Source organism: Drosophila santomea, chromosome 3R (genome assembly GCF_016746245.2).
Source record: "Drosophila santomea strain STO CAGO 1482 chromosome 3R, Prin_Dsan_1.1, whole genome shotgun sequence".
Taxonomy (NCBI): Eukaryota; Metazoa; Arthropoda; class Insecta; order Diptera; family Drosophilidae; genus Drosophila; species Drosophila santomea.
Genome location: NC_053019.2, coordinates 24,764,621 through 24,779,212, shown reverse-complemented (window position 1 = coordinate 24,779,212; position 14,592 = coordinate 24,764,621). Strand labels below are relative to the sequence as shown.

Here is a 14,592-nt window from a genome sequence, read left to right as displayed (position 1 = left end):
CCGCCCCTGGCCAAACGCAAATACAGATGAAATTCCAGAATTCAAATTTTCATGAGACAATAGGGTGAGTTAGGGAGGCTTTTCAAAAGCGGTCAGAGGTGGCCATTATTTTCCCTATTTTATAGCACCAAAGTAATAAGGCATATGAATTATGTACTAATACTTTTAAAAGCTGTTTCATAAATATACATTTCTGGTGGCTGGTTGGTGGTGGATCGATTAATGGAAGCTCCACTGTAGTAATAAAGCATACATTTGTCAGCAATCCGAAGCAGGAATGGCCCTGGGCTTTTGTTTGCGCCTTGCTGATTGCAGGAATACTTGTAACTGGGAGTCATGGAAAACAAACAGCAGCTTGAAATCAATGCCAAAGGTTGGGGTTGGGCTTGGGGTGATTCGAGGGAATCAGATGAAGCACCCCAAATTCCGACTCGGCACAGCGGGGAAAACAAATCAATTAGACGTTAAAAAGGAAGCACAAATAGCAGCAAGGCACCTAACCAAAACCCACATGTGGATAGGATAGGTTATCCCCCTCTGTTGTTTACTTCGATTTCGAGGATGGCGATGCGATGGTGATGGCGATCTCCCATGACGACGCCCACTTAATGTTTATCAGTTGGAGGAACGCTATTAAAGCCATGTTGATTTATTGCAATTTAATTTGGTTTCAATTTGGGGTTTTCGCCTCGCCAGCAAGTATTTTATTTCACAAATTATGTGCAGACACGACTGGGGCGTGGCATTCGGATTTGGCCAAACTTGGGCGTTTTGGTCCTGTGGTTATTTATGGCGGTTAACTCGCTCTCAAGAGGACAGCCGCAAAGATTGATTATGGACAGTAAAAAGGTTTTCCCGTCTATAGGAGGAAGTTTACATTTTATTTTGCTTTCTTACGGCTTACGAAAGGCACGAAGAAGTCTTTGTAATAAAAACTTTGAACCAATTTTGAGTGCCTTTTGGCCTTTTCTATTATTTCCAGCACTTTGCTTCCTCTTTGCTAAATTTTCCCGGATAATATCGCTCATATGTAGATGGCTTTTACTCTTACACAAAACATGACTTCGGGCAAACTCTCCTGGGTTTATTGATTTGCAGTTTAATGCCTGGCCATAAAAGTCAACCCTCGATGGTGGGAGAGGGTAGGAAAAGTTTTCGAGGCAGACTCCCCTTTTAATTGTTGTGCCGAGTTCAAAGTTCAAGCGTGACAAATAAACCAACAATTAACTTGAACACTCATTAAGTCAACTCCTCATCCGTCCATCCGTCTTCCACCCTCGTTTTTACTGCAAAATATTTGTGAAATTAACACTTTCATTGTTTCGCATAAGTTTATTGCCTGACGAGCTGCCTCAAATTCTGGCAGACTTTGGATGCCGAGCAGGCAAATTACAACAATTAGTTGGCTAAAGATGCTTATTGATTTTGCTGGTCAAGTGACACTTTGGGGAATTTGAAGAGTCCCTTCGTAAATACCACCATCCACCATTCAAGGCGGTACACTGAACCCGATATTGAACCTGTGATCTGAACTATTAGCTGCCTGTGAATTTTTGGTGTCGGTGAACGCTTGATGAGCTGCCAGAAATCGGCGAAGCTGAAGTGTCAACAAACCTGTCCGGCGACCTCATTATGCTTAGATTAAAGTGGCGGAAGTGCATTGACTTTCAATGCCAAATGAAATACAATTCTCATATTTTATCGAGAGCAAACACAAGACGGGAAATGGTACACTGAGCAAAGGTAATGGTATACATGATATTTCTTATGTTGAACTTGTGACGCACCTTCACAAAATAGTATTGGCTTTTATACATTAACTCGAGTTTATTTATAGAAACTCTTTAAGCGGATTACCTCATCCCAAAATATTTCCCATAATTCCGCTGGTAGTTCAAGCCTCTGTTTCATTTCTTCATTTTTTTCTCTCACTGCAGCTGTCGCTGGTTATTCCTGGTGGCAACAAATCCTTATAAATCGCTATGACACATCCAACTAACAGGCGACGTGCCAGATAAAACTCTTGTCAAAACGTATTTTATGGCCGGGGCCCAAGGATTCATGGAGGCACAGCGAGCGACAGAAGTCATCAAGGACCTGCGGCCATCTTGGTCGTCCTGCCTTAATAAAATTGATGTTGGAACAGCCACAGTGGTGGCCAAGGGCGGCTGGCCAATGGGCAAATAATGTTGCTAACTCATTTTTAGCCAAGTAAGCGACGCACGGTCCCCATGGTCACATTTGAGGGCAGCCCTCTGGCCGCCCATAGCCCCATTGGCCACTCAAGCACTTGATGGCCTTGTGGGCATTTTGTTGTGTCAACAGTGTGTAATTAAGCCCAGCCACGCGTGTCAGCCGCCTGGAATTATGCTTTAATTTGCATTAAAGCTCGGCAAGTATAATTACACCTCGACATTGGTAGTGGTGGCAGCAAAAAGCAGTTCAGTACGCACATATGTTTATTTACTGCCTCGAGGGCTGGGCAAACACTCAAAGCCTGGGTACCATAAACAAGCAGCTCAGCTGAGCACCATTCCTTTCGTAAATTTACTGTCGCAAGCCGCTTAGTGCTGTATTTTTCCCCACTGGCCAACGAACTCTACAAAGGCAAATTAAATTGCTAAAAAAGCGGGTAAAATGGTAAAAACTGTGTGTGTTAAGTGGGGAAAAAAAGGGGCTCAGCCAGTCTGTTAATGATGCCGCTTTGTGGCCACTAAGTGTTTAACCTTGCTTGAATCAGAAACAGGTTCAGAACCCAGACGCGCCGACAAGGACATGTGTCCTATATTTTACATGCGTCAAGTCTCGCCGTTCCGCAGCCTTCACATGCTTAATTTTCCTTATCAAATAAGCTTAAGACACATTTTTACGCTAGATTAATGAGTTCTCTGAATTGACGCGCTTTCGCAGAATAATATTTGCCAAAGAAAAAGGAAATTGCGGCTTGCGCAAAAATTGCGCTGCCAGGCAAGCCTTTTAAACCGAATGCTTAAAATTTAAGCTCAATCTCCCAAAGAAAAGGTCTAAATATAATTTTATATACTAAACTTTGTATTCACACGCCTAATTGGCCTTTCCAAAAAAAGGCACTATTATTAAATTGGCAGCTATTTGACTTTTATCAACATGCAAACAGGCAGTGTTGCTTTTGTTTTTTTGCCAAATATTTGTGCTGTCACCCTGGAAAACGGCAATTAATTTTGTCCTTTGATGGCCACATTAGCCCGCTCACCAGGGTCATCATTGTTTGAGCTAAATTGTGTAATATTAATATATGTACGCGTTCTAACTAGCGACCACATGAGGTCCGGGCTAAAATTAGATATAGTGGCACTTCATATGTACGTAGGAAAATCAGAACGTGGGTGCCTTGGATATGGAATTGGCGGGGCTCTCATTAGAGCATATGTAATTATGGAGTAATAAGCTGAGATGCGATGTGTGAAGGATAAGCCAAGGACTATTGCAGATGTAATATTTTCCTCCTACGCTCACGCATTTTCCCTCAATGTCCAAACAAAATGTGCGGCTGCATAATATGCTATCGTTTCCTCCGGCCAACAAACACAAACATACATAAAATGGCGCAATGTTGTCGATTCTTTCAGGGAAAGTGAAAGTGGCTTTGAGTCGGAAAATTCGTTCGATTCCGTTTATTTGCGTCGTCTAATGCCCCCAGATCCGCAGATTCTCGTTTATTGGACAGCAGTGCGCTGTTGGCCATGGTCAACACAGTGTGACATTGGCCAACCTTCCAGCTGCTGACCCATCCCCATGCAGTTGTAATTGGCATATCTGGGCCAAGCGGACTTAATGTCTGAACCCTTAACTTTAAGGTGAGATTCCGTACACACTGATCAACTTAAACATGATTTAATAGTGTTAACAGGGGATTTCGTGAGATTTTGGCAATGGGAAAAAACCAATCACAATTGCGCCACGGATGACCGCTGGTCAGTCCAAATCCCCAACTAAACCATTTGAATTGCAAATCATATGAGACCCCTTTACGCCTGGGATCCAGCACCCAAAAAAAAAAAAAATACACACAAGCATTCGGGATTCACACGGCATTAGGAAAAATATTGCCAGTTCAGCGACCTTTTTATGCCAACATTTTGCCACCGCTTTTATCTTCACTTTTTTTTTCTGACGCCTTCTGTGTGACAGATTACCAAAAGCAACTTTCGTTTTGAAGTGAATCAGACCCATGTAAAATATTTTTTATTTATTTTTCATTTGCTGCGAGTTGTCAAAGGCTTGTTAATGTGGGTACAGCGAAATAGAGTGCAAGAATAAATTTATTTTCGGTTCGACTAGGCTGCTCTAGACATAAATAATCATCAAATTATTCTATTTTTAACATTCATACTATTTGATTATAGTGTAAAAATTATAGAACATTTTTAACGTGGAGGTAGGCAGGGTCATATTTATGTTACGGATTATGAACTTTATGAACGAACCTACTACACATTTGTTTACTTGGCATTCAGCTGTGCAAATGATGCCATGCCGTAGTACCAAAATATGAATATAATATATTTTATTACCCGAACCCAACTATGCAAACAACGAATCAATAAGACTTAGTCGCCATGAGGTTATTGTGACATTGCTTGGCTGCTCAGGCGGGGAGACAAAACCCTTGACATCGCTCTTTGTCAACCAAGATGCCATATGGTGCTGCGGCTCCTAAAATACCGAACGCGACTCCGCTTCTCTGTGGTTTCGAGTCCTGCAAAAGGACTCATTTAAATAAGCCCGAATTTATGGCACGCACATACGCACGCACACACACACACTCGCACACACACTCGCACGCACACTATGAGTGATTGGCGCGTTTAAACTTGGCTGACTGGAAATTGGCTTGGCTGAGGGATACTTCCGTTCCAACAATGGTGTGATTTATACGATGGTGCATATGGAAATTTCATTACACCCATGGTGTGCTCTTTATGGCATTCTTTAGTGGGAGAGAGTGAAAGAAAGAAGGACGAACGGAAGTTTAGTTTAATCGAAGTTGTTGTCACGATCTGCTGGGCCCTCTGATTGATTGCTACTCATTGATAAAGTGTGTTCTTTTACCAAGCCCCGCTCAAATCATAAAAAAAAATATGCAAATACTTCACGCCGGGAAAAACTTTCGCCTTTTCTTGGGTTTTCTTAATTTCAAACTGCCAAATGACATTTGGCGTTTTATTGTTTTTTCTGCGACTTGACTGGTTGACTTGTCAGCCTGAAACGAAGTTTGCCCAGTTCGTTGCTTTTCCATTGCGAAAAGGGAAAATTGTAGCAAATTGAAAATTGTACCGTCAAGCAACAAGCAGCGTTGGCAGCTGTGACTTTGTGACCCTTTCCACGCAGTTATCCTTTCTTTGAATTCGGCTGGGAACTACAGACAAAAATGCTGCAGCTTGTGCGAAAAATAAGTAGTTTTTTTCTGGGAGAACAATGCACTGCAGAAGTTACTTTATATAACTACTACATTTTATTTATATAGTAAATACTTTTTTCCAGCATATAATTGTTATTTATAACGTTCCTATAAAACTAAAAAGAAAGGGGAAAAATGTGGATTGTTGGTTTTAAAGAAATTTTGTTTGCAGTGAGTCGATTAAGATGGAAATCAAATCGCACAGCTGCGCCTCTCAAACACAATAAATAAATCGCATAAATGGCCAATACTCTTTCTATTTTTTCGCACCCACCTCATAAAAGTGAATCGTATTGAAATTGTTTATTTTAAAATTGCTAGGAAGTAAACTTGTTCGAAGTGTGAAAATATATATTTCTTAATAAATGTGCAGCATTTATTACAACGCAAGGCATTTGGCAGCGATCAACAAACTTTGGATTTAAGTGCCATTTTTCAAAGACCACATTTTTAGATGAAAAATATCAGATGACTTTGACTCGTACATTAATATTCTACCACCATAAAACTCATTTCGCTACGTAAATCATTTTAATTCGTATTTAAAAAGCTAGCCCCTGCAACCCAAAACCCAAGAAAGAATAAAACCTCTTCCCCCAAACGTGAAATGAATTTAAATTTTAAAATCGCATTTTGCGGAATAAAACATGCATTACAAATTGCCACTTATTGTAGTACTGTTCAAACGTTAAAATTCAAAATTGCATAGTACAGCTGTGGCTTCGAATTCAATAAATAAATTAGTTTGTGTGCGAATTTTTGGTACTGCTTTATATATTTTTTTTTTTGGTTTTTTTGGTTCACACCGACCTCATAAAAGTAGAACGAATTTAAATTGTCAAATTCGCCGGGGTCGCTGGATGTGGAGTTACCGCCCGTCTCCAAGTCGTGACTTGGCGCCGCTGTCGTCTGGATCTGGACCATTGTGGCCGAGGCTGTCGTGGTTGCTATCGTTGTTGGCGCCAGCATCACGTGTGATATCGCAGGTGTGAAATATGTCAGATTAACTGCCGCCACGTCGGTGGGCGGTAGGTACTCGCCGCCCACGGCCACGCCCCCCGCCTCCTGGGTGCCATTGAACGACCTTTCCGTGGATGTGGATGTAAAGGTGGAGGTGGAGGTGGAGGACACGAGTCCCGAGGATTCGGAGGCGGAGGCCAGCGTGTAGTAGAGTGAGCTATCGAATAGCCTTAAGTGCAGCATGATTGCGCCTCAGTCTGGCATCGCCTGAAATAAGGGCGAAATTAACAGCGAAAATTAAAAGAGTGCTTAAAAGTGTATATATATCTTAAAATATATGGCCTCAGCCAGCGGGTGCTGCTTAAAAACACATAAATCCGAAATGAAAAGCTGCGTAATAAATGCTTTAAGTACTTTGCCAGCAAAATACAAAAATATTTGCCTCAGTTAACATGGCTTCTGTGTGTAAATTTCGGTAACCAGCAGGTGCCGGATTTTCGTACTGTTATTAATATCGCGCATACGCCAGGGGTGACTGGTGCTTGGGTATGGTATCCTCCTCAGTCATCCGGATTCCTTGAAAATTAGTAATGGCTTGTAAGATAATACCAGCGTACTGATACCGAATGCAATAAGCCTAACATATTTTATTACTTCCTAGCTGGTTAGGTACTCAAGAACACGCCATTAAAAGCTGGCAACTAGTGTTGCCACCAACACGAATTTAAATATAATAGAATTAAATATAAATTATTGTATGTGATATTCAAACTTTGTGTGCTGTGTTATACATGAAGCATTTAATTGTGATATTTAGGCGTGACCCTTTTTGGTTTAATCCCTTAGCTAAGTTCAGTGATTTGGATTGATTTATGACACCAAGCGTGTGCAAACTCATGCCAAGAACGTGTTCCTAATTGAATTGATGAGACCGGCACACGATTTGAACCCTAGGGGCAGGAACTCGAGCAATTAGCTGGCCACAATAGACATTTCAACCAAAAATGGCATTGTCACGTCGCCGGTGGAGGACGACAAACAAAGGAGCTGCTAAACTTTGATGCGGCCTCACGGAAATTTATGCATGCATATGTGCCAGTGTCTGGGATCCATCTGTCCATGTTCGTTGCTCTTTGACTGCAACTTTAAATTGATTAGCCGCAACTTTGCGGGCGGCCCTCGAACGACGTGCCCGAAATTCGCAAATAAATTCTCCTTTAAAATGTGCCAAAAACTTTTGTTCGCCGCAGCCAGGTATTTGGCCCACTAATGCGAGCACGCAACTATTTTGGCCAATGATTTATATGAAAAACACCCGACTGGGCCGCTTCTTTCCATCTGACACATTCAATTTGGTCGAGCGCAGCTGCTCAGCGGGATAGTTGCCATTTTCCTGGGCTTTTCCAGCGGAGGGGGTGGAAGATGAGCGGCACCACATGTCGATGGTTTTTGTAAATGTATCATTATCATGTGACCCTCACAATACAACTGCAGATCTGTTCTTAAATCTATAAGTTGTACAAGTTTTATATAACTACCTCTAATGGTGTGCAACCTAATACGCTTACATTTAGTGTTACCTATAAAAACTGAGCCCCAAGAAACAATTAAAAACAGTAATCACTCTATAAACTCGACTTTGGCTAGTAGGAAAGCCCGCTGGCTGAGTTTGTCTGATATTTACATATGTAAATGGTTCAAGAAGCTTTGAAGTATTTTGACTGACGAATCAACCCATTTGAGCTTTGCATAAGTTCGTCTCGGTATTAAAGTTTTTGGGCTGCTGTTAATGCGCATTTAATTTGCATGCAAAATAGCCAGAAAAGTGTCTAGTCGGTAGGCGGCTACACTCTAGTCCCAAATCTGGATTCTTGGCATTATATGTGGCCTAACCTTCGCGGCAAAGAGGGAAACGAAAGCTGAATTTGATTGACATATTTTGAGTAAGCTGTCAGTTGAACCAACACTTTTCTTGGCGCCTCAGGATACTGCCATCGGCATCGTTTTTTTTTCCAGAATTTACGCCTAAGCTGCATTCAATTTGTGAATAAATCAGAGAAGCGTTCAAGGGGATTGCGATATATCGACAGAAAGCTTATCAACAATGAACTTGAATTAAGTATACTGCGAAAAATGAGCAGCGTTTACGAGCGAATATTAAATTGAAGTGTTCACAGAAAATGATTTTACAAGAAGTGAAACTTTTCAGTTAAGAAAGATTTGATTTGGGAATCAAATCTAACAAAATGTCCTTAAAAGGCATGGCTATGTCAACTTCCAAGGGCCACATTATTATTATTTTATTATTGAGTACGCTTAAGAAGTCAAACTTCATTAAAAATATGGTTCTATCCTTGGCAAAAAACACCACACCTGTATCCAGCTGAATCGCAAAGGACCCTTTTTAATCCTGCGACTCTACAAACAGACGCCCTCGTTTCCACCAGAAGCTCAGGAAGCGAAAATGCCTCCGGAGAAAGTTGTGAGTTCCAAATTCAAGGTGACTCGTGGAAAACAGCGCTTCCATGAGGTGGACTCTATAATCGAAGAATACCAGCGGAGGAGCACTATCCGTTCCAGCTTATGGTTTTGATGGCATTGGATTACGCGGACATCGAGTCCGAAATGCAGGAGGGTATACTTGGATGGTCGGAATGCGACTTAGACAGGAGAAAATGTTGGCAGCAAATGTAAATGAATTTAATATTAAAGCTCCAAGAAGCCAAGTTTTTTAATTGACATCTGTGAATACTGGCAGCCATTTTTGTTTATCTCAGAAAATCAGGATTACCAACGGATGAAGGACTTAGTATTAAGCCTTTAAGGTCGCAGCATGAGTTTCGTATTCAGATTCTGATTCGTATTCGGATCCTTCAGTTGAGTGCTATCTGTATCTCGCAAATCTCAGTTGCCAACTTGCCAAAGGACTTTCTTTTGTCTTTTGTCTGCTGCAGTTTGTTTTTGGCGAACTTTTGTGCAACGTTGCGTATGAGTCATAAAAGTCGAAAGCATCTGGCTTTTGTTCTTCGGGAGCCACTTGCAGCATATTTATGTTATGTTGTTGTTCAGTTTTGGACGGCATTATATAAACCATTACACTGTCTGCTCCGGAGTCACTTTCAATGTCCTCCATGACAATTGCCGAGCATATATATTGTCCTGGGAGGGGAAAATGGCGTCGTCATGCTGCCTCAAAATGAAAAATTGATTTCACAGCGAAAAATATGGCAGCGACAAAAGGCGAACGGCATAAACTTTATTAGGTCACTCCATCCTGGCCAGTGAAACACAAGGGGTGGCCAAGACTCCAACGTGGTAATTTTTTTTTTTTTTCTGTCCACTTTTCCGCCTTATGTTTATGGCTGGAACGTTGCATGCGGTGCCTTTCTCATCGTATGCACTTGCAGTTCATGGCAATCAGCGTCATAACGACCCAAGTTTAGTATTTCATTTCAGTTTTATGGAGCGTGACGCGTGTCCAAAGGATAATTGCCAGCGGGATTGTATTGGGAAAAATGGTTGGGATTATTTTCATTATGCTGGCGCATGTCTCTCATTCGATACTTTTGATTGTGCCAACAACGGACTAATTGACAATTTGAAAACCATTTTCGGATAGCAGCGATCAGACGGTGAAAATCCACTTAAGGCGCTCCAGTCTTTTAAGTAGCCACTAAATTTAAATCTAAATGACAGCATTGTCGCACATCGTGCTGAAAAGCAGACACCGAAACACACGCAAATTCGAAATGCTAGTCGAGAGAAACTGGATATCCCAGGCTCGTTCGGCTGTCTCAAAATATTTTCCACCCGTGTTTCGTTTTGTTTTTCCCCAAAATTGTAAATAGTCGGGGCGAGCAAATTGAAAAGTTGCAGCCAGCGAGCAAGTGGGAAGTGGGAAATGGGTGTGAGTGTGTGTCTACAAAAGTGTGCGGCCTCTTGGAATGGTCCCCATTGGCCAAAAATGCCGACTCGTCTTTTCAACGTGGCTGCCAAGGCACTGTGGCCCATTGATGGGAAATTCTTGGCAAATTTTAAAGTAAGGGGTTAAGTTTGTGAGTACACTTATATTAAATATTTAATAAACATTAAGCAGAAAATCTATTAGGGTATAAATTGATTGCTATCCTGTTTTTTTGTATTAAAAAAATTCCTCTTTCGTCTTGTATTAAACGAATCCATTTGGCTCGTTGCAAATGTTCAACCATTTAAAAAAGGTTTCAAGCTGACTTTCTTGATTAAATAATACCATAATACCACTTCACCAAGAGCTGACATTAAATTTTCACTCGTCCTTAAAGCGCGAAAATATACACCACAGTGCGGGAGCGGCATTGAATGGCATTTTATTTTATTATTGCACACAGCATGCTCGCTGGCTGCTTGTGTATTTATATTCAAATTTGTAGCACCTGTAAAACAGTTTGCAAAACAATGAAGACGCAGCCAGACGCCGGTGAGGGAATGTCAGCTGCTGCCCAACCATCAACCTTTTTGTGAGACCGACCCATTCCAAGTGGCAAAAGTTAGACAAATGTATGTAAATGGAAAATGTGCTGGGCGAAATTGCGTCAAAACATTTGCCACACGAGATTAAGTTGGCCAGGTCCATGATATGTTTTAAAGTTTGACTTTCTTATCGGCCAGCCGGAGCCCAGACATTATGGATGAAATGAGGGGGCAGAACTTGAAGGGCGCGTGCTAAGCTAAGTCTAAAGCCATAGACATGAGTTTGTTCTCGCCCGGCAATCAGACAAAAGAAAAGCTAAAAGAATTGCGTATACGACGCGTTGCCTTGACACCTGGCGTGGGCAGCTGAGCCATTTGCCATCCGCCATTTGCCATCGAGTGAATGCCATTTTTTTTTTTTTTTTGCTTGCTTTCTATATTTACGCAGAGACCCGAAAGGGAAGACAATACCATTTATTATGAGTTTATACAATAATTTATAAATACTTTTAACCCCGTCGGCTACCTGTCGTCTGTCAAGTTTCCCGAATATGTAAACACACTTAGCGTTTGATTGATATTTGGCAACAAAACATGAATGACACGGCCCTGAAAACTGATATCTACATGGGTGTGCAAAAGGAAAACCCTTTATTTATTTTTATATACGTATTCGCCAGTAGGTGTAGGAAAAAACACCGCTTCAAATTGGCGAATATAATTAATTCAAGTGAAATAAAAACGGGGTGTCGAGTGAAAGGCAATGGTTAAGTCCATTAAGTCAATTATAAATAAATTATGCTGCCTTCAGTTCCTGCTGATTCCTGCGTAAAAGTAATCGCCAAAGTGGCTGGAGGGCCTTAATTAACTGAGATGGGGGAAAAATGGGGAAGAAATTCCGCCGTTCTGCTGGGAAATTATTATTATTTATGCGTATTCAAGGTATGCACTGCAGGTAATTGTTTCTCCTGGCAAATGAGTTGTGTGGTTGTAGTAATAAATTTCCATTTAGTTTGAGCCCTTTCAGAATTCCAAAGAAGTAACCTCAACGCATTCGGTATTCGCAAATACTGCTGTTCAACAGTTAAATCACTTAGTTGATGGGTTCTACTAGTTAGCTAATGAAAACCAAATGCCACGAAAGCTTAACCACAGCCCCAGGCGCCTGTCCCTTTCACTCACTCTCCATCTCCCTTCCTCTATCATCACCAGGCATTTACTTGTATATCTGTGAGATATAGTATATCAAGAGTGAGCTATATGCCCCGTGCTGTGGGTATAAATTATGCAGGGCACATACATTGCTAACTGTTCTGAGAGCAACGCGTTCTGTGTTAAGTAGAATTTTGAACTTGACTTAATTAGACGCAAATGCAGAAAATAGAAAGCGCCACAACCGCAACTCCCGGGAAAATTCGAAAGCGATGGCAGTGATGCCAAGTCTGAGAGTTAGTTCTTATACAATATACATATGGCTTAAATAAGGAATGAAAATCTATAATCAATTATATAGTTTGAAAACATCTTTGCTGATTTGTGAAAAGAAGAATGATTTATTTCACTTGGAAACAATTTCCACTCGATTTAAATATGTTTTTTTTAAATATTTCAACAACAGCCCTTAAATGCTGTGGGCGAAGTTATCTTAATTTTAAACCTCGATTTTTACGGCCATGGGCAGATAATATTTGAGTAGAAAAACAAATTTTAAAGGAGGAAAAGGAAATTTCAAAGTTCCAAACTGGAGTTTTATGGCCACAATAAGCTTATTTCCTAGATTATCTTTGAGCATAAAAATACTTTCAAGTCCTCCAACCACGAATAATGTGTATTGAAGGCGGCTGTCCAAATGCTATACCGAATATCGCTGGCAGGAAAAAATGCAAATTCAAGTTTATAGTTGCCCCATCAAGTATCGCGCCCAATCTGGCTTGACTTTGAAATAGAAAGGACCTTAGTTGCAGGGAGTCCTTACATTGCGAAAATCGCCAAGTAAGCAGCACCACTCGATGGCAGGTCCTGCGTTTGCGGCTTTACTGTGAATATTCAGGCTAAAACGCGTGTCATGGTGTCCTGAGATGGGAGCTCGGCTGCTTCGATGCCTATTGCCCCCAAAGGCCGTCGCTCGTTAATTAATCAAAATACTTACCACCGAAGCTGCTGTCAGCGGGTTTTCCCCCCAAACGCCGTTTTCCTTTTGGCCTGGTCAACGAACCTGCCGCTGCCGCTGGAAAACTGTCGCATCGTGCGTATGGACAAACAATTAAAGTCACGCGCGAGTATTTAATTAAAAGCTGAATAATGCAGCAAGTGCTGCGGCCAGGAAGTGTCCAGAAAGTCACTCTGCAGCGACTATGAAAAGCAATTACGAATGTATTGCTGGCACAAATAAAACTTGCAGCCAAAGGCAACAATTGAAAATTTTTGCCAAAAGGGAAATTAAATTGGGCACGGGGCCAGATGAGCAAATAAGTCAACAGCAGACAAGTCAACGGGCGTTCCAAAAGTATCTTTTTTCTTTTTTTTTTTTTTTGGCCAACGCACAGAGAAGAAGATTGACACCTACAACGTTGATTTCAATCAGCTGCCACACGTGGGCACCACCGGCCAGCCCCCTGTAATTATTGGTGCGCCCCTGGGTGTGCGGCACAAAACACGCATTTTAATTTGACTGAAGCAATGAACTTGGAAATCAGAAGGCGCCAAAACTTAAAGATTGCGCGGAGCGTCTTTTATTTTTCAGTGCACTGGGAAATAATGTGAGACCTTGCCTAGAAATTATTTAGAAAGTGCCGGGAATACATTTTTATTCAAAAAACTGTGTTCATGCTTAAAATATCCTGGTTAATAGTTGATATCGTTTAACAAGTATTTTTAGAGCCCCTTTCTGTTCTCAGTGTATGTTTTGTTTTCAGTTGGGATTTCTGGAAATGCTGTCAATCACGGGAAGGCGTTGCGCTGATTCGGCGGTTGGCGTTGGGCGGGCAGGTCGCAGACATATCACAAATCGCTCGAGTGTAAAATAATTTGTCTCGATTCCCTTCTGCCTGAATAAAATCAATAAACGCCGCCCCCGCCAATCGCCGTTTCGTTTGGCAAGATGCTGCAAATGCCATTTTTGGCAATCACCTACAAGGTGAAGGCAGTGGAAGTCCTGGGCTCTCTCATTAGAGCAAGCACCTGGCGGTGTCAGGTGAGTGGAGCACCTCACCTCACCTCGTCATCTCATCCCCATCCCCGCCAGCGGCATAATTGCGACGACTTCTTGGTCTCGAAAATTTAGGGAATAGCACTTCTAATGCCTGGCACGTACGCGCCGACGACTGCAAATGCTGCTTACCGCTTACTCCTTTCATGTGGGCTCATCACCACCGCTTTCCCAGCTCACCTGTGATTTTGCATTGGAGGCCAGGTGTCTCACCTTTGATTGCAGCACTTTGTCCGCACACACAATCAACCAGATGTAAATACAATTGGGCGACAAACGTGCATGACTTTGGCAATGTTTGTTTTAAGCACCTCTCGAAGATGTAGATTTCAACAAGATGGTGCTTTCTTTTATGGCTAAGACAGTGGTTTGACAATGATCTTAAAAATCTATCAGCCACCTTGAAAATCAGCTAGAGGCATTCTGTAGCGAAGTTGGAAATATTCTGTCCGCGATTTCTTATTTTTTCTTGTGGCTCAACAATTTCGTCAAACTAATAAACTTATCAAAGTTCATCTGTCATGTGCACATAAAC

General features: G+C 41.6%; 1 protein-coding gene across 1 annotated transcript in view; it reads right to left on the bottom strand.

The window, feature by feature from the left end:
• The window catches only part of LOC120451787 (cardioacceleratory peptide receptor), a 33,268-nt gene that overhangs the window by 12,136 nt on the left and 6,540 nt on the right, over positions 1-14,592 (bottom strand). The window contains exon 2 of the mRNA XM_039635738.2: positions 6,251-6,667. Within this exon, the coding sequence (XP_039491672.1) occupies positions 6,251-6,643 (393 nt within the window). The 5' untranslated portion in view covers positions 6,644-6,667. The remainder of the gene's footprint in view (positions 1-6,250; positions 6,668-14,592) is intronic.